Source organism: Cuculus canorus, chromosome 3 (genome assembly GCF_017976375.1).
Source record: "Cuculus canorus isolate bCucCan1 chromosome 3, bCucCan1.pri, whole genome shotgun sequence".
Taxonomy (NCBI): domain Eukaryota; kingdom Metazoa; phylum Chordata; class Aves; order Cuculiformes; family Cuculidae; genus Cuculus; species Cuculus canorus.
This window is the reverse complement of record NC_071403.1, coordinates 103514215-103541561: the sequence shown is the minus strand read 5'-3', so window position 1 is coordinate 103541561 and position 27347 is coordinate 103514215. Positions and strand designations below refer to the sequence as shown.

At 40.6% G+C, this 27347-nt stretch overlaps 1 protein-coding gene across 5 annotated transcripts in view; it reads right to left on the bottom strand.

Annotated features, from left to right (window-relative positions):
• The window catches only part of DAAM2 (dishevelled associated activator of morphogenesis 2), a 201478-nt gene that overhangs the window by 118553 nt on the left and 55578 nt on the right, over nt 1-27347 (bottom strand). For all 5 annotated transcript variants that reach the window (XM_054062714.1, XM_054062716.1, XM_054062715.1 and 2 more), the window contains one exon: nt 1811-2013. In XM_054062714.1, the coding sequence (XP_053918689.1) occupies nt 1811-2013 (203 nt within the window). The remainder of the gene's footprint in view (nt 1-1810; nt 2014-27347) is intronic.

Sequence of the window (27347 nt, the reverse complement as noted above, 5' to 3'; positions counted from 1 at the left end):
GTTAAACATTTAGCAAGCCTAGTTCAGGAGCAAAGTGTATCTGTTTGTAACATGTTCAGGAAGGCTGGATTGAATGCTTCAATGGATCCTGGAATTGAAGGGAGGTGAACTTTGATACAGCAATTAAAGTTTTGCATGTGAAAACCAATACTTAAGCAGCATCCAGAAATAAATTGACAGCAGGACAGATTACACTCTTACTCAGGAGAGATACCTGTCAGCAAGCAGAATTCTCCACAGTCAGTCCACTGCACTTACTGAAAGGAATTAAAGTAGTCTCACAAAAAGCAAACTGACTTATATATAGACCAGGATTTTGTGCGATACCTCTGTAGAAGGAGGTTCATCTTCTACTTAGTCACAAGCAAGTAGACTCTTTTCTGCTGCACACACTATTCTTCCCAAAGCAGCTGCAAATCCTATAGACTTCTTCCCATACCCCTGCCATAGAATATAAATGCTAAAAGGTTGTTACGAGAACTAGGGAAGGTGGAAACAGGTAATGGAAAAGAAATCTGTACTAATTTACTACATACACAAAAAGCAACTTTCACTGAGAATGTCCTTGAGCTGAAAATTTTTAGAGGGTTGGGATGTATTCTAGAAAAGACCACCCTGTGGCCACATCTTATACTCTTCCCTAGGCATCTGCTTTGGCCCTATCTTGAAATAGGAGTCTGGGCTAGGTTGACAGACTACTCATCTGAGAAACTATAGCTGTCCCTTGACCTAGTATGACATACTATAGTTGTCCATATGTTAATTTCCACTTGCATACCCAAATGATATCATTATTTTGATTGCTATATTATTTTGAAGCTGTGGTAAGGGACACCAACTTACTGGGCTAACATTGTAAGTGTAATGTAGAAAGATTATCGGCAAATTCCTCCAGTTCTGAAATCCAGTATTTTCTGTTTGATTCCTCAGCCTAGAAGCCATACTCAGGCATATATACACTTACTGATACCTCATTTTACATAATCTCCGATCTTAAAACAGTAATGAGATGGCTAATCAACTGCATCAAATGGGCATCACCTTTACAAAACAAGACTGCAGAACAGCACAGCCGTACAACCTTGCCTGTGTTTTTCACATGAGCTGAACAAGAGGGCAAAGACAGCAAAGTTGCCTGACGCCAGCCGTGAATAGCAACTGCCTGCTACCTGAATCCACAACATTTACCACTAAAGCAAACGACAAAGTTCATCTGAAATAACTGCTTCCCTTCCTGTTTATGTCTGTTGCTACAACAGCACTATTTCATGGTTCAAAGGCAGCTGGCAGATGAAACATCATTAGTATGATCACTTGATTCTTACACCTCACCATCAGTATGTTACTGATCAACAGAACAGCATAGTTCTTGTTTTATAGACCTGCAGACCCTAGGATTTCCCACTGTACTATATTATACAGCAGATTTTATCCCCAAATTATTAACAAGAAATTGGCTGTCAGGGATTTTTTGTCTGGAGAATTTACAAGGTTCTAATATGACCAATCCAGCACCTGGAAAGTTGCACAGTACTCTGAGAATAAACCAACATATTTACGCACTTTGTTGTACTTAGACCCAGTGCCACTGCCATCCTTCCTGTCATTGTTACCTTTCTGCCACCAAGAAATGAGTCGTAAAAGAATGAAGAAAAAAAAAAAAAAAGAAAAAAAAACCCAAACCCAAAACACTTCAGCAGTAGTTTGTTTCCCATCCCTACTAGGTCCTTCAAGTCTCTCTTCTACTCCTCCTTTGAAGGAAGGAGCTCATCTGCACCCTAAAATTTATCAGTCTTCCAGCGAAACTTACCACAAGTTCGGAGAATCTGGCATTGAGCTCTTCTGCCGGTGGGATTGGAACAGAAAACTCAAGAAACTGGAGGGGGTTATTGTCCTTGAGGTTGATTTCAGGCAGGTCGCTACCCCCAAAACAGCAAAGAAACCCCAACGCATGACGATTCCTCTTCCGGGGGGCCATGATCATGGTGTATGATGCTATCTTCTGATCATGTTCTGCCGGAAGGGGAAAATAAAAACAAACAGATGTTAAATGATAAATAGGACACTGTTGGATCTGTTCAGCTCTCTGCAGTTACAATGGTTGTCTCTGGTGCAAGAGCTGGAAGAGGACACGATGATCTGAGACACACAAGAGAGCAAAATAAACACTCAAGCTAGATAACACAGCTAAGCTTTAATACGGTATTAACATGTTCTTGTAGGGTAATATACAATTACTTCTCCTGAAGTTTTTCAAAACGTTTACAACGTTAATGTGGTATTTCTCAGCAGGTAGATTTACCAGTACTACCTAGTAACCAAGTTTGAATGCCTCCACTGAAAGCCAGTACCAGCCTCCCTCGCTACTACAGTAACGCAAAAAAAAAAAAGAAGCAAAAAGCATATACTGAAGAATTTACCTGGAATAGAAAATCCTCCAAAGGTATCCCCGGTGGTCAAAATAAAATGAACAATGAAATAATGAAGCAGAAATCAATTTTACACCACTTTGGAGCCAGACCTCTAAAAACTCACTTATCCTTTTCTGGCTAGAACTATCGCAGTAGGACCATTTTGTCTCTCACTTTTTCAAACACACGCAGCTACTTTGGGCTGCTTTATATATCCAGGGGAGAAACTGCACAGTGCTAATGCGCGCTTTCAGATTTATATTTGAGTTGCCAGATCCCATCTTGACAGCACCCAGACTTGAGGGGCTTTGGTATCAGGATTGTAAAGGGAGGCAAAAGGAGGCCTGAAAGAGGAGCTGGGAAGTGACTGATTACACCACACAACACCATTCGTGAGCAGCCCATCCAAAGAGGAAGTTTCCTGCCAGCAGTTTGAAAGGAGGGATCTGTGCAGTCCACAGAGAGCCGCATATTTTGCCCTTTTAAGGGACTTGTTATTTGACAGCTCAGGGGCTTATTATTTGTGTTATATTTTTTAAGGACTTCACTTTTTCACTTAAGCTGCAGAATAAGCCATATCCTTAGAGAGTAAATAATTAAAGCCTGTTATGAAGCCTGGCTCCCTGGGCAAGGGGCAGGGGAGCCAGAAGGGAGGTGGCAGGTGAACCAAACCACAGGATGCTGGGTGCTGTATCAGCAGCAGCACAGCTGAGCTTTGTCATCAGAACAGCTGCTGCTCTAACCTGCCCCACAAGGCTTTGTTCTCCTTCCTTGCCAGAAAGAGCCTGCTTTGAGCTCTCATAGATACTAAGTAGCTGTACTAAGAAAAACACTTTTAGGACAGTGGCTGCATAGCAAGTCTTAATATACTGCACACCGCCAGAAGCTCTTCCAAGGGCTTTTTGTGCAGAAATTGTCACACTCTCTTAAGAAAAAACTAAGCAAGAAACAACTATAAAAAATAACCCACCAAAACCACCACCCTTGTGGTACTCTGTGCTTCGCAGGTATCACCTGTCCTAGTTTGTGTCTGGATTACTTTATCTAGTGCCTTTTTTTTTATGCACTGGAGGGGCATCAGCTGCAATTTTCATGCAGCTGAAAGGAAAGTGAGCTGGTACCAAGCAGTGTCTTCTGGAATGCCTACTTTCCTTTGCTCTCTGTGCCAGCTCTGCAAGGAGTGGTTTGCTTCAACAGAATTCACTAAGGCATGGTGATACTGGCTTCAAAAGTACATTTATAAGAGCATTGGATTCTTGCTAGGAGGTGCCAAAGTTCAACTTAACACCAGAATCAGTCTCTGACACTGATTCAGTCAGCAAAGCCAAAATGCCCTCAAATCTAGCACAACGACGTGCAAAGAAACTGCCGTTTACTCTCAGCAGTGGAGACTTAAAAGATTCAGTTCTTAAAAGATTTCACAAGAGTACCTCAGAAGAAGTTGAACTTGTCCACCATAGACCATCCAATGTCCTTTATGGTAACCTCATCATAATGAGGTTAGAATCCATTAGTTTGACAAAACTTTGTTTTGGAAGGAACTCAAACCAATGAGACAGGACCTGATTTACGTACAATATAACTACATTTGCATCAATTCAGTTGCGTCTGCCTTTTGGCCCATTGCCTGCAGGCTTCCTCAACTGTCAATGGACAAGCATTCTCTGGGGCATGGACAATACATCCTTCTGGGAAAAAAAGGCTGCGACATTGAAGTGACAGGACCATAACATCTTTCATTATGAGCTCAGGTCAAGACTTCGGTAAGTACTCCTCTAAAATAGACACTTTACCAGGAAACCAGTACTACATGAATGGATATGAAGGCCAACATTTTCTACAGAGTAAGCACTGCCCTGATCAGGCACCACAGGTTGTTTCATACTGACATTTCATTGCTCAGCTTTCTTCATAAGCTGATTCAAAGAGTTTAACTGTCAGTCTCCAGGACTTCTTCATCCATAGTGCTAAAAAATACACAAACTAGTGCCTGTTCCTGTTGTGTTCTTACAAAATCAGCATCTGTTCCTTGTGATCCATGCTTGAGAAGCTCAGCAAAGCTACTCAGCTTTTACTACTCTGCAAAAGCACACACAGCTCACACGAACAATTAGCTTGTATTGTCTTAGTTTCACAAAGCATCATTCTACTGCACAATCCATACTCGTAACACTGGCATTTAACAGGTCTACCTAATAAGCAGTATGTAGGAAATTCAAACTGACAGAGGGGTAAAATGGCACTTTTATATTGCTACAACACTAACTATATCTATAACAGAGGTATCTAGATGCTTTTAAAATAAGAACCAAGGGCTGCTAGAGAGGAATCCAGCACAACTATTTTAAAACCAAATCAGTGAATGAATGAATGATAGTTCTAAATTGGAGCGCTGTCTTTTTAAAGATTAAGCCTGACGGTCACAGGATGCTGAGGGGCATTTACGTAAGTTACCCTGTTAATGCTATTTGAGAACTAATTACAATTCCTTGATTTTTGTTGATGGACATAGTTTTAAACAAAATAAACATTTTCTAATAGCCTCCAAATTAATAATGTTTTCATTTTGCTTTCTCTCTCTTTTGCCTTTCCATTGACAAGAAACAAATCTTGGGAAAATATACTTTCTGGGGATAGGGTGAAGGAGGGGGTAGGAAACAGAGAAGATGAAAAGAACATTTTTCACTATTCTGAGTGGTGATTGATAACAGAGCCGTCATAAAAATTTATGAAAATAACAAAAGGTGGAGTTCTTTTATTCCAGTAAAAGCTCTATTGCCTTTCAACTTCTTGCAAATAAAATGACCGTAAAAATGAAATGTAAAATTAACTATTTCTATATATACCTCTAGTAAGAATCAATGGGAAATATATCTCTGGTGAGAATCCCACTGTTACATGTAACTCCCTCCCACAGTTCTTCTCAGTTGTACTGTTTTACCCTTTTGCACTAAGCAAACAATTTGTCGTCATTTCAACAGCTAACCACATACCCCTCATAGTAATCCTCCTCCTGCTTCCCAGCCCCATCTATGGTTCGGCTCAGGTCAGGAGTCACAGTCTGGAACTTTGCCCAAGGTCTAATTATAACAACGTCCTCTTCCTCTGACAGGGTGTACGTGTTCATTTCTAAACCATTTGGCTCAGTGACCAAACATAATTAAGCTAATGCAATTTTTCCAAGTCCTATCAGAAGGTTTGGCCACATGGGATGTGATCCACACTAACACAAAGAGGATCCTCACAAGGATCCTCTTTCAATTGCAGCTTCTGAACTGTTTCTTCAGACTCACTCTTTTCTTCATTTTCATCTCGGAAATTATAATTTCCATGCAAACATATCCTACATAAGCAATGTTCCACAAACAGTAAGACACCTGAAACAACTGCTATGATAGCAGCTATCCTGTGCAAAATGGCTGATTATCATAGTTCATACCTCATTGTCCTGCCCTTCACCACAGTGAACAGCCAGAGCACAACTGTAACTAAAACAGAGAAAATTACTTTTGTATCACTACCTTTGGAAAAACAGAAGGAGGAGACAGAACTGTGGGTTAACTAAACAAATACAGTCCTGCAAAACCAGTTTGAAACGCAAGGAAGCATTAATGGAAAACACTGATGCACTCGCTTCCAGAGCTGAACCTTCACTGATCATCAAGAGACACACAATGTCAGTGGATATAGCCACAACTCTTACCTGAGTAGGAAGCATGAGACTAAATGTATGATGAAGAACCACTGTGCATGCTGATTTATTCTAATACAAGATGACAAAGTAAATCACTTCCATTTCCCCACAAAACTGCAACCTTCTCTATGACAGGTTAAAACATATAAGTGTGATGCATTATCCCAAAAGTAGAAAGAAACCTCAATTTGGACTTGTCTGGAACAGAAGCCAACTCACCCTACACTCCCAAATGCCAGTTAAATCTCTATGTTAATCAATTATTAAATAATAAAATTATTAAATAATCATCACTTACGGATGATGAAATGGAAAAAAATAAGCACCAGGCTCAAAACTGTCAAAATATCTACATGGGCTAAAGCTAAAGAGCTCCATACTGATCCAATGCTCAGCCCCCTGGACCATTGTTTCTCCAGTACACAGACAGTGCAAGTGTGAGCTTCAAAGCATATTACAATTACCATGAGAATTTTCCATGTATGTCCCACATAACATGTCAGATGCATATAAGGCAGTTGCTACATGGGGGCTGGAGAAAGGGGGCAGCTAAGCAACCCAAATTTTGCCTCTGTAGTAGTAACACAACTAGTTTGGTTTGGATTTATTGCCATGCTAAGAAGTCTCCTAGTATCCAGGGCACAAACCAGCAACAATATAACCAACTCTTTACAATTCATCAAGTTAAAATCTTTCTTTCAGCAAGAAGGCTAGTCCTCCCTGAAGAGCACGCCTACCTACTACGGTGAACACGAAGGCATCAGACCCCAAATGGATCAACAGATCAAAGGAAAGAAAATCCTGGAAAATGAGCAGGGCCTTGTGCAGTGACAACCACTAAGTCCTTGTGAGCCATGGCCCACACTTAGCGGTTCCATCAGGGGACAGATCTCAGCTTGAAACATGCTGCATACTTTGAAGTCAGTTCATGGATTTTCTCTCCCACAACACATCCAAACAATGGGTGCAGATCTTGAGGTGGTATAAGGACTTTAAGTGAGACCCGGCAACTATCTCCTGCCTCTTTTACATACCATCCCATAAAAATTGAACGGTTGAGATATTTCAAAGCATTCTACAGACCTAAAGATTGTCTCCTGCCATATACATAGTATCATATACTTAATACTCTACTTAGTTTTTCATTTTTATTTTTTTATTTTCTAGGAAAAAAATTAACATGTCCTGAGATAAAAAGAAAAGGCAAGGGCTATTTGAAGACTGTCAGGTGTAACTATATCCATGAACCTACTTAATGCAACACATCTGTCAAAAATCCGTTTATATTTAATACTTTGAGGATGCTCAGGATGTGCTAGATGACTAATGACCACTAATGTCAGTCTGTTAATGCCCACAAATCCAACACCTCTCACCTGATACCAGCTTATCAACACAAAAATAGTTAAGGAACCATAAGAGGCCTTTCCTTTCTGAAAAATTAATCTACAACACTTTCTTTCTTCATCTGAGAATAAGGGGAAGGAACTCTACAAAAAAAAAACACAAACAAAACTAAAGAACAAACAACCAAAGAAAACAGAAAACATACACCAGCAGGTTCCTTGCATTCCTCCCAATCCCTTCATCTATCCAAACTGTATTAACAGAAAAACAATTTTAAAAGAACGCTCAAATCAAGATTCAAATTACAAAATGGAGAAAGCAACAAAGCAGTTAAGAGTCAGTATCACAAATCTGTGTAATCATTTGTTATTTCTTTACACTTTTTTCCAATTTTTAATCAAGTACAGATTGATCCTTTTCTGTACCAGACTGAGCCAACCAAACAACTCATTCATTCTTCTACCCACTAAGAAGTTTTTATCTTCACAAATGTATTAGCTTACTGCTGTCCTCCTAGGCACCAAAAACTGAGTCTTAATTATAATCTTGTACCTCATTTAGAGGCAAGTAAATCTACACAACTTAAACATTTCTGAATGGTGATGTGACCACCACAGATTAAACTGCAAACAAATCAAGTAAAATTCATAATTCACATATTCTGAATAAATACTTATGTCCTTCATACCCCCAGTGTCTAAGCCTACAAAATATTTGGCTAAGAGGGGAGGCAGAGATGTCCGGCTAAATAAAAACTTTGGAGGCAGGAATACATTTTGCTTAGTGCTTATTCTACCACAGGTTCCCATCCTACTTTATCAATTCCACTCTTAGGCAAGACTGCCAACAATCCAAATCATCATGGTGGTGGATCCAATGGGACCGCATACCCCCTAAATATAAGCAACCTTTCTGGTATGAATGCAGTAGTCAGTCTCTTCTTTCTTTCCTTGTCCCCTTCCTTCTATTACTTTGAAGTTATCCAGTGTTGCTGCACTGCAGTTTCAGGAACACCTACAGATTCTCTCCACTTCCTTCTCAATCAGAAATTCTGAACCATTAGCAAAATTAGTTTTCTTGTCTTTCTCATCATGGATCACATTTGTTCCAGTCACATACCTCAGTAAAGATTACACCGTTCTCTTCTACTGAATCAAAACACAACACTTGCCAGTTCTAGTCTTAGTTCTCCCTTTCCTTCTTTTATATCACCTTTGGTTTTATTTTCTACTTTTTCACAGCTTCATTGCAATATCCTTACTATCTTTCAACAGCTCTTAAACTTGCAATGGCTTCTGCAAAACTCCTCTCTTTTTTAAAGTAGATACTAAAGAGGAAGAAAAAAAGTTTCTGAAGAGACAGCTAGCGCATGACTCAGGCTATAAAGACAGCAGCAGTTTGTATATGTTCTGGTTTTGTTGTGTTGTGTTCCATTGTTCTAGCTGTGGCACTGAGGTTGCAGGTTCTCCAATGTAGGGCCTTAGCTACATGCTTCAATCAGTTATTGTACAGTGCCAAGTAGACGTGGTACTATACAAAGTCATAGGCCAGCAAAAAAAGTAATTTACCTGGCTGGAATCTGGCCAGGACATGATGGTTCACACCCCAGTAATGATGCTGCTGTAGAAGCAACATTTAGCAGTATTCACATATCCAGTGTGAATAAATCTAAGCTTTATGAAATAATGGAATTTATACAATCACTTCCCCTACCACACATTAGCTTCACTAGATGGGTTGGCTTGTTATGTCACAGTTCTTCAAATAGCTGTGATTGTAAAAGCCTGTAAGAAATATGCTACACAAAAGCAAACATAGGGAAAGAATCCCACAAACCCTACAGATGCCACCCCAGGACCCAATTATAACTAAGACAGCAGTATGTCTTTCCAAACACTCTCTATAATCTCCAGAATTTACTCTTGGAAGAATTCAGGTGCTAAAAATGTTATTTTTAGTACTTGCCAAGAATACACTATAATCTCAGAGCTGTGAATTCAGCACAAGACTACAATGCACGTTACTGCTGTGTTACCCAATCAAGCAGGTCTGAACTGCCTATTCTGCAACATAAGGATCTAAACAGCAGAGCCCAGGTTAGACTTTCAACTTTCTTTACTTTCTTTGGTGGTGGATACAATGCTGTGATGGGCTTTCAGAGGAGAAAGTGCCTTGGAAGCTGGAGCACCAGATGAAGCCTCTATTCAATATAAGAATTCATACCCTGAAAATAAAATAGATGATGAAGACATCAGTCAATCAGACATGCATATCGACAGCTGGAATCAGCACACTGAACCTTCAGTTCCAATGCAGAAGACTATTTTGCTGTACAAGAAAATGAAATTCCATGCCTTCTACAGGTTTCTATGGTATGAAATGCCTTTAATGCCATTGGTTTGACACTGGCCCTAATCAGTCATGTTTGCCAGTTCTATCCATAAGACCACCTCCCAAGAAGAAGACATGCACAGCCCAGAGCCAAGTCTTTGATCACCTCAAGAAAGAAACCAAAGACAGTGAAGCTGACCCACTCAACCCTGTATGCCAGAAGACCTAGTATGGCAGATTAGCAGTAAAGATTGCCATAGAGACTTGAAATCCCTGCAGTATTTCTATTGGGAAGAGTAGGGTTTAGCTACAAGGGAGTAAATCCCAAGTTTCCCAGGAGCCTGAAGAACTATCACCTTCAGAAGAATGAACACACAAAATCCCATTACTAAGAGCATCCCTGTCTTGTTTGAGTCATTGTAATTTTTCCATTCTGTCATTGCCCAATTATTTCCAGACATGGTGTAACTATTTTGCCAGGGGATTTGGGAGTCAAAATGTTGCTGTGTTGTCATCATTATCCTGGGTGCCTGAATTTTCCAGACAAAATAAGCAGCTGAGGGCATTAGAGTGCCTCTGCCGAGAGAGAAATAATCTGTAAGAACTACTAGTGTGCTCCAACAAAAACAAACAAATGGTAAAGGTCCAATTATATCTTCCCAAACTCCATCTTGTTTCCATGTGAAATGCTGATTTCTTATTCAGACAATTAGTAGAAGAATGTTTCATCTGGGGTCTGATGTCAACATAGCACACAAAATCTGATTTTCACTCTAACACGGAGTTCAGGGCTCCACCAAGACATTAAAGCACAACTTGACTGGAAATATGACTTGGTTATCAGCCACTGGAAGCTAGCCACAGATGAAGATGCATAAGTGCTACCTTCACTATTGGCAGGCAAATCAATAATCTGCACCAGTAACATTTTCCTGAAGCTCCCTCACTGGAAAAAGCAACTCAGCCTTTATAGCAAATGGGTACAATTGGGGAAACATCCAACAGAGACAATAACTGGACTTCTACATCTTTTTCATGGAGGGTGAATCTCTTCAAAACTAGTGTTCATCAATGCCACTTGGGAAAGCCAAATTCCAGGCTGCAGATCTGTCACTCCCCTACTCAGTGCCCCAGCCAAAGTACAATATATTTCTACATTATTTATAGGTTTTCAGTAACAAAGATGGAGGCTCTCAGTTAGTTTCCATATACTGAAAAGTCACCGATGGGGATAATAGTTAAAAGGCTTCTTCAGTGATTCAGTAAATGGAAGAAACAGTCAGTAGATGCATCACAAAGGGAACAGGTCTTCAGATATTGATGCTTTCTCCATCTTAGAAATAGAGATCCATTTCTGTAGGTCAAGGCACAGAATCAAACAATCACTGATTTTATATACCTATTTCTTAACTACTCAGATTATAATCTCACTCATCAATCTGGTGCCAAACATAAATTTACTCTGGAAAAATCAAGTCAGGAAAAGGTCAAATACAGCATTTTATTCCAGTATTTTTTATTTTTGTTCAACAATCTGACAAGGGATACTGTGGGTTCAATGTCCTGAAAGTTCAACATTATGCAAGTAGGTTTGGACTCAAAGCCAGCAACTTAGTGAAATAGTTGAACTTTTAACCTAACGTGTCTTCATGAAGAATGGATATTTGGAAAGAGTGCTGCTCAAGGATTTGGGGTTGTTTTCCATGTGTATTTTTAAGTGGCATCCAGATAAAATATATTTTCTGGCTGCTGTAGTATTTACAGGAGGAGACTTTACACCAACACTGAAAGGTGGTTTCAGAGCCATGACTTACTGCTTAAGGTTTTGGGGCTGTTAAGCATTTCACGGCATTAGGGTGAACAAAGCCCCATCTATATTTAGGTCAAATTCCACAGAGCTGATACTCCAAGTGACACAGGTAGTTATCAGTTATGAGGATCTGCAAAGAAAGTGCTGCCTAAAACTCAGCCACCTTTCTTGCATGATCAGTGGGGGCTGCTGGCCAACAGCAGTACATTGCAAAGAGTGCAGTAAAAGGAGGTACAACGAGAATTCACTTAAAATACTCAAACGTGTGGATCTTCTCTACAAAGAATGTGTATCTTGTCCTTGCGTTCTAGAGCACATGGAACACAAAGGTGTGGTGCCTGTGCCAATCTCTATCAACTCTATTCTATTGCCTTCTCTGGTCTGCCTACAGCTAGTCCAAGTTCCCTGGATTCTCATGACCAGAGGTCACATCCACGTCACAGCCCTTTACTGTTCACAATTATGACTAGTTTAAGTACTGAAGTACATGCAGGGAAGAATTCCTAGAACCGTAACTGACCAAGACACTGTTGTTCTCCAAGAATAGGCCATTTGCTTAAACATATTCTCAGATATCCAAGTAAAACTGCAGAAAAGCTGCAAACGGGATGCTTGGTAGTCATATCCAGACTTCTAAGTACCTACAGCAAGTCAATAGCGTTCCCAAAGATATAGCAAGTTCTTTCCCCTTCTGAGCTCAAACTATCTGCATCTTAGAATCATAGAATTGTTTGGGTTGGAAGGGACCTTAAAGATCACCTAATTCCACCTTCCTATGCCATGGGCAGGAACACTTCCCACTAGATCAGGCTGCTCAAAACCCCATCCAGCCTGGCCTTGAACACTTCCAGGGACTGGGCCATCCACAACTTACCTGGACAACCTGTGCCAGTGCCTCACCACCCTCACTGTGAAGGATTTTGTCCTTATGTCTAGTGTAAATCTGCCACTCTCCAATTCATAGTCATTCCCCCTAGTCCTATCACTACATACCTTTGTAAAAAGTCCCTCCCCGGCTTTCTTGTACTCCCCCCCTTCAGGCACTGGAAGGCCACTAAAAGGTCTCTCCAGAGCCTTCTCTTCTCCAGGCCTAACCACCCCAACTCTCTCAGCCTGTCCTCACAACTGAGGTGCTTCAGCCTTCTGATCATCTTTGCGGCCCTACTCTGGACCCAATTCAACAGTTCCATATACTTCTTATGCTGGGGATTCCAGAACTGGACACAGTACTCGAGGTGGGTCTCATGAGAGCAGGGCAGAGAGGGAGGATCACCTCCCTCAACCCGCTGGCGACGCTTTTGATGCAGTCCAGGACTCAGTTCACCTTCTGGGTTGAGAGCATATATTGCTGGCTCGTGTCAAGCTTCTCATTAATCAACACCCCAAGTCCTTTTCCAAAGGGCTGCTCTCAATCACATCCTGCATTGAAACTGCAGGTTGCCCTGACTCAGGTGTGGGACCTTGTACTTGGCCTTGTTGAACCTCATGAGGTTCACACAGGCCCACTTCTCCAGCTTATCCAGGTCCCTTTGGATGACATCCAATCCTTCTCGTAGGACAGCTGCACCACTCAGCTTGGTGTCATCTGTGAACTCTGAAGGAGCACTTGATCTCACTATCTATATCATCAATGAAAATATTAAACAGCACTGGTCCCAGTATAGACCTCAGAGGGACCCTGCTTGTCACAGATCTCCATCTAGACATCGAGCCATTGACCACTACTCTCTGAATGCGATCATCCAACTGATTCCTTATCCAACAAACAGTCCACTCATCAAATCCTTCTAGGAGGATCTGTTCCATGGTCTTCCCAGGCACAGACATGAGGCTGACATGAGGTTGGTAGTTCCCAGGGTTATCTTTTCTACCCTTTTAAAAAATGGGGACAATGTTGCCCTTCTTCCAGTCACCAGGGACTTCTCCTGACTGCCATGACATTTCAAATATCATAGAAAATGGCTCTGCAACCACATTGGCCAACTCCCTTAGGACTCTGGGATCCATCTCATCAGGTCCCATAGACTTACATGTATTCAGATTCCTGAGGTGGTCACAAACATGATCTTCCCCTGCAGCGGGAAGGGTTATACCACCCTGGTACCCTTCTTGTCCATTTACCAAGAAGGGGTGAGGAGAGCAGTTGCCAGTGAACGCTGAGGCAAAAAAGCTGTCAAGTACCTCATCCTTCTCCTTGTCTGTTGATACGAGGTCACCATTCTCGTTCATCAGTCAAGGTATGCTCTCCTTAACCTTCCTTCTTTTTCTGGGTGACAAAGATTTGGGAACATTCAACAGAAAACCAGGCTGCAGTACATAACTCTGTCAGCTCCCCGCCACACCTGCATACTACAGGAAAATAAAAACAACCCAGCTTCTAAACAGCTACTTGATCTGTGAACGTAGTCTTTAAACACAAGTCAAAAAAGGAGGCTCATTGTATACAAATTGAACAGAAGTCTACCCTCTGTTAGAGAAAGAATATCTTTAGGCCCTTAGGGCTCCAAACATTACTACGAACTGCAATGTATGTCTATGCAGAACACGTACCTATATCACTGCTTGCTTTCTGTAGTTCTGTACAGCGCTGATTAACTTGATTGATTAATACAGGCTTTTATGCAAATTATCACCTTCTGCAGTTCCTTTTGTCTTACCCTTTAGAAGCATACTTAAAACCTATTCAAATTATTAATTTATCTTGCATCTTATATCTTAAGTTTATGGCTGGAATGCATACAAATAAAGACAGCGGACAGTCACATATTGCCTCCTACAAGTTCAGGTCATGGCTCTGCTGCCCTAATCTGCTGCCCTGATCCCTAACACAGGGATATTAATAAGATAAGTATATATTATGCAAGAATATCTCCCACAGCAAGAAGGGCTGAAATTGTTATCCCCATCTACTTGCTGTAGAGAAGGCACAGCCAAGCAGTACCAAAATCTTTCCAATAAGAAGAAGCAGCAGCAGCATTTGATCCTCTCCTTGCAGAGAAACTCACCTGAAAAAGAAGCACTTCCAGTTTTCACACAACACTTTGCACCTTCCATCAAAATAAGTGGGAACTGCAAAATGTAAGAAGCTCTAAAATATCAAGACCAACTGTGTATTTGGACTGTATGGCAAATTCAAGCAGTAATACGTTATACGTAACGCAACAATTCACATGCAAGCTGCCAGTCCATCACTAATTTTTCACTACTGGCTGTTAGACCAGTAAATATGAAATGAAAATGGCACCAATACTACTGTATCACCATGGTTTACTTCTCCCCTGTCCCCTCAGTTATTCATATTACAAGCAAAGGGTCCGTCACAGTACAGTATTGCCTGGCAACACTTAAAACAGAGAAAATTGTACAGAGAAGGGGCTCCGTCTCCAAATCTCTGATAAGAAGACAAACTAGCAGATATAGAATGCAAACACTGATCCCACCCTACTGACACTCTTCACAGTGACCTCTTCTCTAGTGCTTGTTCAGTCCATACCCTAACATCAGTCAAACACAGCCTCTACGAAGGGCAGCTACTGCTCAGAAAGTGGTTTTACAGTGTTATTAGCTATAAAAAAATAAAAAAATATCTACTGGGATAAGCCCAGAATCAAACAAACTAAGAAACACAAGTTTAGAGAGGGGAGTTGGTATGGGAAGTATTATAGTTTTAAAGAACGTTATTCTGTTTTTAAGAAAAAAAAAAAAAACAAAACAGTTCTTTGGACAGGAGTCCACAAGGTCTTAATATATCCTGTTCATGCTGAGATTTCAAACATAAGCAAAAATTTTCTACATTTTTAAGAGGTCATGCATGATAAGGAAACAATTCATCTCCTACAGGGCCTACTAATAGCAGCACTAACTCTCCTTAATTCCCAAAGCACATTTCATATCCATATCAATATTGCAGGAGACATTTCCAGCATCTACTGGAATACTCCTACAGTATGAGTTTCTCTCCATTTTAATCACAATACTACAACTACATGGTGAACAGTTCTCAGTCATCAAAACCCAGTACGATGACTATCTCATCTGTTTCTCAGGAAGCTCATAGAAGTAGTACCCTTCAAGGAAGTGATCGTCACAGCACCTTCACGCAAAGGAGGATGAAATATAACATTGACCAATAAAAACCAAAAACAAACCCTTTAGTACCGGGACTGGATCCACACTTGAAAAGCAGTTTTTTCTCTCTGTCAAATGAATGAGAAAACCAAAACCGACTATATCTTGGAAATAAATCTCGCTACCCCTTCTAACACATCACTCTGGACCAAAGAAATAATTTCTCTAAGTCGGAAGCAGTGTCTCTATAGAGCAAAACTTGAGCTTGAGTTACTAAACAACTGAATAGAGGGAAATCACAGGAAACAGAGCAAAGGGCAAGAGGAAAGACCAGTTTTCTAGCTGGAAGGATGCTGTGGTCTGTGGGAATACTATAGCAAGCCTCATGCTGTGGAAGGACCTTGGTGTGGAGATAATGCCAGTGTGTCAACCAGCCAATAGTTCAGTCAAGAAAACAAATTTATGCTTTTGTATTCAGTTCTTCAAATATTTAGGCTGAGGTCACTCCAGAGGAAATATCTTCCTTATCAGATACTAAGGGTCTTATATTCTGTAAAGCAAATTATTTCAGATCTGTGCCAGGGAATCTCATAAAGTCAGCAGGCAAAGTTAAAAAAAAAAATGAAAAAAAAGAGAAAAAAAGAAAGAAAGCAGCATTTTATCCTTCTCTTCAGAATGATATCTGAAGGTATACTCAAAATTATCTTTGTCTTATCAAGGCGGCAATTTCAGTGTGAATATACTATTGAAATTAGGTTATAGAGACTTTACAAAACCCTTTCGTTCCTCAGAAAAGTAAGCAGCATATATTCCCTAAATAGTTTCCTCTCCATGGGTATAACAGACTCCTATTAATTCGGATGGAAACACTTAACTTCGTAGAACAAGAGGCCGACTCTCCCAAACATAACTCAGACTCAGCTCAGTTCTGCTGAAATGTCCCTCACTGGAATTGTGCCAGGTGGGCACCTGCAAGTCTTTATTTTTTTGGTCTCCAAAATATTTAATTTTCTCCAAAGGCCTTTTAAGCCGATTTTAGCAAAGTCAAAGTAGAGCATCCAAATTATTATTTCCTGACTCCCCGGGAATATATTCCAAGTAAAATACAAACTTCAGTAGAGGCCAGTATGAATACCTCTTTTTAACTGCATTCACTCATGCAATTTCTATGATTAAAAAAGGGAAAGAAAATCCAACAGTGCTAGGAGTAGAGTTGATAGAGAAACTTTCTTCTTTTAATTATTAAGGTTTAAAATCAGCAGAAGCTGTTCTGAAGCTGTACAGAAAACTAAAGCTTCCCTTTCTTTCTGGGCCCTGAGAAGGGCCTCCGCACCTTTAACAGCCAGTGCCAGAGCGCAGACTTGTGCACCAGAGACTGCACTGCAATAACCTTCAGCTCTCTTCATTCTGCACCACCATCACCACCGCTGGCAAAGGTTTAGATATAGTTTGCTCACTGTTCCTCCTCACCCATAGATTTTTAGTGAGTCACAGAGCAGAAGTAGATAAGCAACACTCTGGAGAAGATAACTAACACAAGACATACAGAGAAAGGTGATTTCAGATGTAGACTTCTTCCTCAATGAAGAACTTGTTGTGATGCACTAATGTTTTGCATGTCTCTTTGTTGGTTTCATAGAAACATTTTATGTTCTTTTCTTACTTCTATTTGCAGATTCCCCTCTGGGTAAAGCAAAAGTAAAAGGATTCACAATCCATCTCAGAAATAATCTGCTAGAAGAAATTCCCTTTCACCAGCTTTATTAGCATATTGAGAGCACAGGTTTTTGCAACACCTCTTTCCTATTTTCTTCCAGCCAAGGAAGTACTTTCTTAAGGAGATTTAAAGATAGAGGGCCTAAAACAAAGCTTTATTATGGTCCATATAATTTCCTTGTTCTTATTCCCACCACCAGACAGACCCAAAAATCCAGAATGCTGTGATAAACACACCAAAAGTAGCTGGGGATGTAAGTATGAAAACATGTGCAGCAAGTTTATTTTATGCTGGTCTGTTTTATGGCTCTCCTCCAGCATTTTAGATGCACAGCCCCACTAGGGTAACAGTACTAAAATTTTCCTTAAGTAAGTCTCACTCGAAGGTCCAGGCCTCTTTTTCTTTCTCCATACAACTTGTATCTCAGCACTCTTGAAGAAAATGCAATTTATCCAGTGCAGAAAAGAATAATGATGTGTATGCCTATACCCCCCCGGACCGAGTCCTCTCCTAGCTTGGCTGTGCTACAGCACTCTTTCCTTCATCAATGTAGTCTCCCAAGCATGGTGGGGAGGGGATCTGTGTGAAGCTGCAAAGGTAACTAACTCCTTTGGCTTATCAGATTAAAAAGTTGAGTTTTGAAACAAGCTTAGCAGAATAGCTGGAGCATCTTGGTCTCCTCAAATCCCAAGTATGAGACAAAGGTCAGCGTTCCCTTTAGTATTACATCCCCCAATAGCTTTGCACACAAAAAGCCCCATATCAGAAGGCCACAATGTCCCATTTTATGCTTGAATCCATATTTATCTATCAAGAGGACATGTTTTATTCTGTCCATCTCTGAAAGGTAGAAAAAGTTATAAGCTCACATTCTTTTACCAGGCAGTAGCAGCTAATCTATATGAAATATATGGAAGAAAAGGGGGGAAAAAATGGTTAAAGGCAAAACAAAAAAATGAAAACATTGACGTCAGCCACACTGAAGAAAATTTATGTGTCTTCCTCAAGGAACAATGCTTCTTTCATGCACTTATAAAAAGAGTTTTCTTTCTTTGCAAATGCTGCAGTGTAAAACTGAAAATTAATAATCCCCAGACTAACAAGAAAGATCTGACAGGTTTTCTGCAGGAGACAGATTGAACGATTCTTGGAGCAGGTAGCAGTGGGGAAAGCCATGGGCGCATCTTTCCTTCAGAAGTTTTTAAACGAGTTCCTTCAACTAGCAGAGGAAGAGAAAAAAGAGAGAAAGAAAAGGCAAGTGTGAAATGATGAGTCAAAATATCCCCTTTAAGAAAAGGGTATAGTTTTGGTCTGCAAAGGGGATTAAAGAGGACATTTAGAACTACCATGTACTACCAGGAATCTTTTCCAGGAAAGGCCCAGCTTTCTGGCCCCAGAAGTCACATGCTGAAAACTTTCACATGGTCAAGAGCCAAAAGACACACACAACTCACACCTGGTGGAGCTGAAGAAAGGGAAAGTGCTAGGAAGTGGTTCACAGGCTGGATTTGACAATATATCCTCATGACTCCTGCTTCTGCTTTTGAGATAAGGCTAGGCCAGGCAGGTAGCCAGCTCTTAAGAAAATGCTGCAATATTGATATCAGCAGTAGAGGTTGGAAGGGGCCTCTCAATATTTTCTAGTCCAACACCCCTGCTCAAGCAGCAACAGCTAGAGCAAGTTGCCCAGGATTGTGTCAATTGTGTCTACCTTCCTTAATAAAGTGTCAAATTTCTCAGAAGTCCTCTTACCAGCAAAGCCCCTGCTCTATGCAAGCATTTAGGGGACTTAGTTCTCTGTACAAATCTAAATTGGTAGCATGACAAGAGAATACTGTAGAAATTCTCTCGTGAGCCAACACCTGTGAATGACAGACAAGAACAAGCTGCAGAAAAAAGATCCATGCATCAAAGAGGTTAAGTTAGAAATAAAAATAACAGTACATTTCTCCATAAATCATTACAGACTTTCATACCACAAAAATTCAGGCAGGGTGTCAATCAGTTAAAAAAAAAATAGTAGTTGTAGTCTTCTCTCCACTGCATTAGGCATCTGCCCCATCCTTTCTCAAAACCACACATACAATAAATATACAATTCAATACCAACAGAAGCAGCCTTAAAGAAAAGCTCCTGACTGGTAATGCCTATCAAACTTTGTTAATGACAAAACTGCCATTAAAATTAAAAGCTGTGGTTCTCCAAAAGATTTGACAAACATAGGTAGGCTTACAGAGATGTTCTTGACTGCTAATGCTTATCAAACCACTGTTTCACAGTTCTAGTACCATGCACAGCATACATACTGTCCCTGTATCAACACAGGCAGTGACGGTGACAAACACAATGAACTTGCACTTCTACTGGATCCCATACCAGCTAAGGTAAGGCCATTCCTATTGCACTGGCTTACTCCAAGACATTCCCTAGACATGACAGTCTACAGCTGCTTGGGAATAATGGAACTGGATCCAAAATGTAACTATGCTCCAAATGAAAAAAAAAAAAAAAACCAAAAAAAAAACCTACCCTGGGTTTGGATTTGCATTCTCCAGAAGTTTAGGGCTTTGCAAAATTGTCCACTTTGTGTGCTGCAGCTGCTTGCACTGAAGCCAGTGGATATTTTACCACTGATTTCTGTGGGATTTTAGGTTGGGATTTTAGCCACAGCTGGACTGCTAATGACTACCATCCAGCATTTGCCTTTCAGAAGCTTTGCAGGGCAAATGCTTAGGAAGTAGCTGAATTCAGTTTTTGTAAGCAAAACCCCAGAAAAAAAAAACTTTCCCAGAGGTCAAGCTCTGTTCCCTAAGGCCTGGGTACAAGCTTTCTGGGCAGGAATTCTCCTGAGCCTGTTGTGTGGAAGATAAGGAATTTGAATGATTTCCTGCTCCGAAGCATGTAGCTCCCCAAACATCTGACAGTTTATGTACTAGGGACTGTCTCCACAGAAACCTGGCTGAAGAGACTATGATACTGAAAATGACAGCTTTCCAGCAAGAACCTTATCTTCAGTCCCTCATGCTCTCTTCTCTGTACTACTTTCTAACTTTATTCTCTTACCTGTGGCTCTTCCAAAACACACCAGGTGCTGCACACCTCCCCCCAACCAAGTGTGAAGAAAACTCTATTCACTGCCACACCAATGCACCAGAGCTGCAGATAAAGCCACTCCCAATGGGATCCTGAAATCAAACACACTCTCCCATCCACCAAAACATCATGTACCAAGTGAGCATACACGTGGCCTGACCTGCCACCCTCCTGCGCTGCACAGATTATCCGATGAGCCTCCAACAGAGCCCTGGGGTGATGCTTTTTTCACAAGCATTTCAAAATCAGAAGGGCTCCCCCTCAAGACAACTTGATTTTTATTTCTAGAGATGTAAAAGAAAGGGAAAAAAACCCAAAATTAACCCTTACATTTCAAGTTATCCTAAAATAGGGCCACTTGCTTCCCTATACTAGAAAAACAAAGCAGCCCCCAAAGACTGTAAGGCAGATGTTCTCTCTCTTCAGGCACTCCTTTACCATGCAGCTGCTTGGTCTCTTCAGGACACTCACCTGCTAGACTATACTCAGGAGATGCTGTGAGCAAGATTCCTTCCAGCAAAATTGCCCAATCTCCCTTTGGGCCAGGCCTATACACACAGTAGCTGAGTTTATCCAGCTATGTCCAAGTTGTAGCCTCATGGAATTAGTCCCTGAAGAGCAAAAAGGATGTGGTATAACAGTTCTGAAGGCGTACATGAAATGATGCCTGCAAAGACAGCTAGCCTGGACTCTCCAAGTTGCATGTGGCCCTTCAGGGCATTCAATCAAAACAGGGATTAATTGAAGAGAACATCTCAATTAGTTGATGCTTTTTTTGTTCAACTGCATGCCATAAAAGGAAATTTTTACTATTTAGAGGAAATGCAGGATATCCTTTCTCTAAATGCACTGATCTTATCAGTCTGGTCTGCAGCCTAGCCTCCTTCACCACTGTGATTTACAAGAAGAGGATTACACATATTAACTGCACACTTCACTTACTTTGCATGTACAAGACACTTGAATTTTAATAATTAGAATTTAATTTCAAAGAGAGTTTGGCCCTTCTCATCAAGAGCAGATTTTCACAAAACTATCCAGCTCCCATTTCAGAGCTAAATTGGAGGCAAATTTCCAAAGAAGACTGCAGCTTATTAAACAAAGCTGGTCAAAAGGAGTAAGAACTCTTCAAAAAAAATCATTTGGAAAAGAAGCAAGCTATTTTAGTGCTGGGAATTTTATATATGTCTTTTGAGTTTTTTTTTAATTAGGAAAAGAAAAAAATAAAGACATTTCCCCTTTCACCAGTATCTTTTCACCTCCTACCAAACCCAAAAGAAATACATAGAATAAAGAAAATATTTTAGAGAAATCTATCACCATTGGTTACATAGCATTCAGCAGCATTAAAAAAAAAAGGAGAAGAAAACAGTTAGAAATTAATATACATTTCTGGTGTGATTTATCACAAATCTTTAAATATCCAGCTCTCACAAGAATGTGGAAACATTTGGGAAACTTTTCTTCAAAATTTGGCAATTCTGAGAACAGACCTTTTCATGGGAAAATCTTAATGGAAAAATTTGCATGAGACATACTGAGCTCTTTAGAAACTCTAACCACCAGTGTCAGCAAGGGAGATGAACACTTACCAAGATCTAGTCTGTATTCTCAGAACAGTCACTCAAACAGCCAAGTCATTATACTCTCCAAATTCAACACCTGTAGGCTATTACCAGCTGCGGTCCTTCAGCAATAGCAAACATTTACCCACTAGTTTGGTCAGGAATACGGAGTTCTACTTTAGCCCTGAGCTGTCTCATCAACTCTGGACAGGTAGTACAGCACAACCATAGGAGGCAGATAAACAAGATAAACAAGTAGGAGACAATATACAAGAACCACTCGACTAGTTGCCTTGTGCCATAATATACAGGGGGGGAAGTAAAAGCAATTTCCACCTGAATTGCTGGACAAGTATGTGAAGCAAAGTGAGCAACTCAACAGTCAAGGATCCCTTCTTTTGCTGAGTAATTTTGAATGGTACAGTGCTTGGGGGGCGGAGAGGGAGGGGAAGAATTTTAGAAAAAGCATAGATAGAAATACATATCAATGCCCTATGTCAATTATTGCCAAAGGGACATCAGAGCAGAAGTGTCCAGCTGTGTCCACAACATAATATGCTCCCTTTTAGATCTGTTCAAATATTCTCACTATTCAACTTCCATTTCAAAAAAAAACAAGCAAAAATAAAACAAACAAACAAACAAACAAACAAACCACAACTTTAAGGCACGTATGGAGGGCACTGCTGATTAGAACATAGCAAGCTAAGGGGCACCATGCAAAGATAAGAAGATACAAGCCACATAGGAGGATATTTCCACATGTTAGCTGGGCAACAAGCGAATACAGGCTGGAAGTTCAAAGGATGTGAAAGAAGGCAGTGTAAAACTCTGGCTTTGGGTTTATTTGGTTTCCACTGGCCTCACTGAGACTTACACTCTCAAATCTGATAGACAAATCTTTTGAACTATAAACTGAAAGGGTTGTACCAATCAACTAGTCAGACATCATGCATAGCACGGGCCACAGGATTGCCATAAAGTAATTCCTGCCAGAAGCAGAATATAGCTTTTGCAACAGGCATCTCATTTGATTGAAATACTTCTAGCAGCAGAAAATATACCACACCTTCAGTAAACTCCCTCTCATTTCAGAAATTAGTGCTTGATCTGCCAAGTTTCAAATCCCAGAGCCTGGGCCCTGACTTACTTTTCCTAGACTGAAGTATACTATCACCACGCATTGTCTGCATAGCTAATTATAAATGGTGATCAACAAGTCACCTTGTAAGCACCTCTATAAATAATTACAGGATAAGCTTTGGAGCCTCATCCATCAATAACCAGGATTAATCAATGTTAAATTCTGTAACCTTCCATTTACTACTGCTGCAGTAGCTGTCACATGTACAATGATCAGCTGAAAAACAGCTAGCCCTCGGATCAAAAGTTATTCAGGTTTAAAAGAGAAGAAGTTAGGTCTCATGGCAATCTGGCACAACATGAGAATATCACAATACAGGCATGAAGAGAATGATGATCTGCTTAAGATCATAGAACAAGTAAGTGGCAGAGCCCAAAGGAATGCCATTTTATCCTGATTTTAAATCCTGGTCCTTGTTCACAATGCCATCCTCCTGCACAAGACAAGATAGAAGCTACTTTAAGAAAAAAACAAAAAAAAAACCACACAACACCCCCCCCCCCCCCCCCCCCCCCCCCCAATCCTGGAATCTTTACAGATTTATGGCAAGGTTTTTGAGCTATTTACATGCAACTGAAAGTAATATAGAAAAAAATCTTGGGATCTGCATAACAATATCCCCTCCTGATTATTTTGAGGCGTAGAAAACATACCAAGCAAATTAAACTCTTAGGCCTGCACCCACAGCAAACCCACTCAGATTCTTGTTCTTTTGGAACTTCAGAGGTGCTTGGCAAGAACAGTTTCAGCTGCTCACTAAGGCTTTACTACCTATTTGATTTCTAAGAATTAAGTAGCCAACAAATTCTCTTAGTTCCAATTGTAAGTCTGGCCCACAAATTCCAGTTTGCTAATGTAAACACTGTAAAAAAAACAACTTTAAAAAAATATTTGAAAGTTAGCTTCCCTTCTTTACTAGCTGCCAAGAGCAGAGTTCAGGGCTCTTTGCTTCTTGACTTGATGAAATCATTAACACCTACAGCAATGTCGGGAGTGTAACTCTGCCCTCAGGACTTGGTAAGTAATAAGAAACTGGTGTCAGTTTCACCTTTAAAAACCAGTTCCAAGTAATAAACTTCTAATTTCAGATCCGGATGGAAACCCAGCCCAAACAGCATAGGAGAGACAATTCAAAGCACTTTGTTTAAATGGTATCAACACTGGCAACCGTGCCAGCAAGACGCTTGTGAAAACAGTCAGAAGATGCCTCCCATAAAATTACGCCTTGCTGCAAAATAGAGCCAGAGTGTAGGGGGAGTTACTACAGAAAAAACAACAGTGCACGACACTCACAGTACAGAAGACGTGATTAATTTCTCTTTAGCCAGCCCTTTTCTTGCTACAGACGCCAGACCAAGACTTAAGGAGACCTTGTGTGGCAACATCAGGCAGTAGTCAGCCAGTCTGGAAGCTGGAGAGCCAGTGTGAATTAGAGGGTCTGTATTCATTTAGCAATGTCAATAAAGGACCTCCTTTATATTCATTACAACACAGTTCTGTCTTTGCTACTATAAGAGGTATCACAGAGGAGGCATTTGCAGCTGCTGCTTGGAAGAGGCAATGTCTTCTATTACGATAAAAACAGAGGGCAACCATCTTTCCAGCAATGTGAGTCTCAAGTGCCCCACAGCACACGGCAATAGCTTTGTCATAGCTTGTCCCACTCTTCCCTGAACACAGTACAGCAGGCAGCATCCTATGCAAGTTGTATGTTCCCCTTTTCATATCAGGGTGGAGGGTGCCATGACTGTAAGTTCAGTACTATTCTCATACCATTAATTTATTTAGGCCCGCCTAAGGGAAGAAAAGCCAGCCTTCTAGTGCATCAACACACTAAACCGAACACTTCCCTGACCACGCTACTTCCTATCCATGCCTTCTGGGCTTTAGGGCTGGAGCAAGGGATTATACAGGACCCCTCCCGCAAGTTGCTACATATTACTGATGCATTTCTTTTGAAACTAGCCTTATGTTTTGTTACGCCCCCAAAACATGTCAGATACCCTTCCTGAAAGCACTCCCTCTGATGTATGATCCAGTGTACTACTGGTGCCATACGCCAATATTCCTGTAAAATTCACTTCCTTATGTCTTACCAATAGCCCAAGGGTTGAGGATTCTCAGTCATTTCCTGTCCACTGGATTAGCATCCAACAATGTCCTGTTTACATTTCAGGGCTGTGGTGGAAATAAACACCATAATGTCAGGACATTCCATCAGCAGGATTCCACCGCAACCATGCTGGGCTGCAAGCAGGAGGCTGAACCAAGTATGGTCTAACATTTTATTTTATCTTCTTTCCACTTCTTTAAGCTTCCATTACCTAACTTAAATACCAGAGGGTACTTACTAGAAAGTCAGTCCATGCAAGTAGCAAAGGCGCTGGAAGGGTCTTCACAGTCACAAAGTTACTAAATTAAGGGAATTAACAAGTAAGCAAATACACACAGCAAGCAAGAAAGGGGTACTGGATTACAAAAAGGATTTTCCTTATTCAGTAAAAAGAATTTCAAAGCAACATAATGATCCCTTCATCAGGGAGATGATGAAACTAAGACGTGGACAAGGCAAAGCCATTTGCTGGTTAGGTGGCTGTAAGGACTAAATTCTGTTGTTCACTATGGTAGCAGGAAAACTAAAGATAGGTCAAAATTAATTAATTGTGATTATTCTTAATTATATTCTACTTATTTAAATAGTAATATTTGAATAATCAGAGGAGATATCACAAATGCATCTGCTATTTAATCTCAGTCAAGAGAGACTTCTTTTTATTTAAGTGGGTTATAAAATTTCCAGACTAGAAAACAGCCTGTTAGCAACTAGACCGTTCTGCAGTATGATTAAAGACGTTCTACTTCTCACTCCAGCAACGTACGAACAAATGCTCTCTTCCCCATCCTAATCAGAATGTTAAATGTAAACATTATAAAGAAGGATCTCTTGGGACACACAAACTAGATGGCTACCAAGGACAGGCTGAATGCTCTGAAAGCGACACTTTCTATGATGTGTTGCACCTCTCAGAATCAGAGAAAACAAAGATGGGAAAGCTATATCAAGCTTGTATACTCTACTTGTCCCACTGCAGAATCACTGTGCTGGACAATATTTTGTTGAGTGGTTAGTTTAATCTAGATTTCAAGTGTTTCCATTTTATGCACAGTAGAACTAATGTACAGGTATTGCTCTTTGAGGGAATATAACAGCAAACAAGAAGATTGTGCTTTGGAATGAATGCTTGCTGTTTGGGATTGAATTGGAAACTCATGATGAGAGCTGCTACCTACCCCTTAAAGCAATGAGGCCTGTGCCCCAGGCTTGCAATAGCATCCTTCCCCACTTCTGGGTGTCAGTTATTAACTACTATTCATCAAGAGGACTAGACTTGCCAGATGCCTTGATGTGACATGGACAGCTTTGAGAATCTGCCCCAGGGGCCACAATTCAACACAGAACTTTCTGTTCTGCAAAACTTGTTCCAGAAGAACTGTATGGAAGCTTAACTCTCACCACATTTGGACCATGATGTAAGACTCACTTCTTTGTCCAAAAAACTGTGAACTGTAGACTCGGAACGTGCTTGTGCTTTTCCATGAGCTGCAATTTTCTTTCTCCCTGTCCCTGAAGCACATTGGTGGAGGCAGGTAGGGAGTAACGGTGCTTTCTCTTCTATTTGCAAAGCCACTGATTTAAAACATGTGCACACAGTGAAGTCTCAACAAGGACATTATAAATGCATGTGACCGCTGCTGGCAATCAATGAGAAAAAAAAAAAGAAGAAGAAGAGTTTATTGGGTCTTGGGCCAGCTCCTAATGGACAAGCTTCCACATCACAAAACCAAACACTGCAGCTGCCACTAATCATATCAATCAGCCATCTCCCCAGGATAGCCAAACAGTGGATGGACATACACTGATCAATCCACTCTTTCCAAGTGTGCTCCTACAGGACTCTAGAGTGCACTGGTAAGACAGGGTGTAAGCAAATTTGATGTATATTGCCCACACTTTGCCTGCCACTTAAATAGTACACTAAATTTAAAAATAATCAGTGGGCCCAAGTTAAAAATAAAGTGCAAACTGGCTTCCATGAGAAAGCAACTGAGCCAACGCCATTTATAGTAATTTGACGTGCCACTGAATAGCATCATTTTTATAAATAC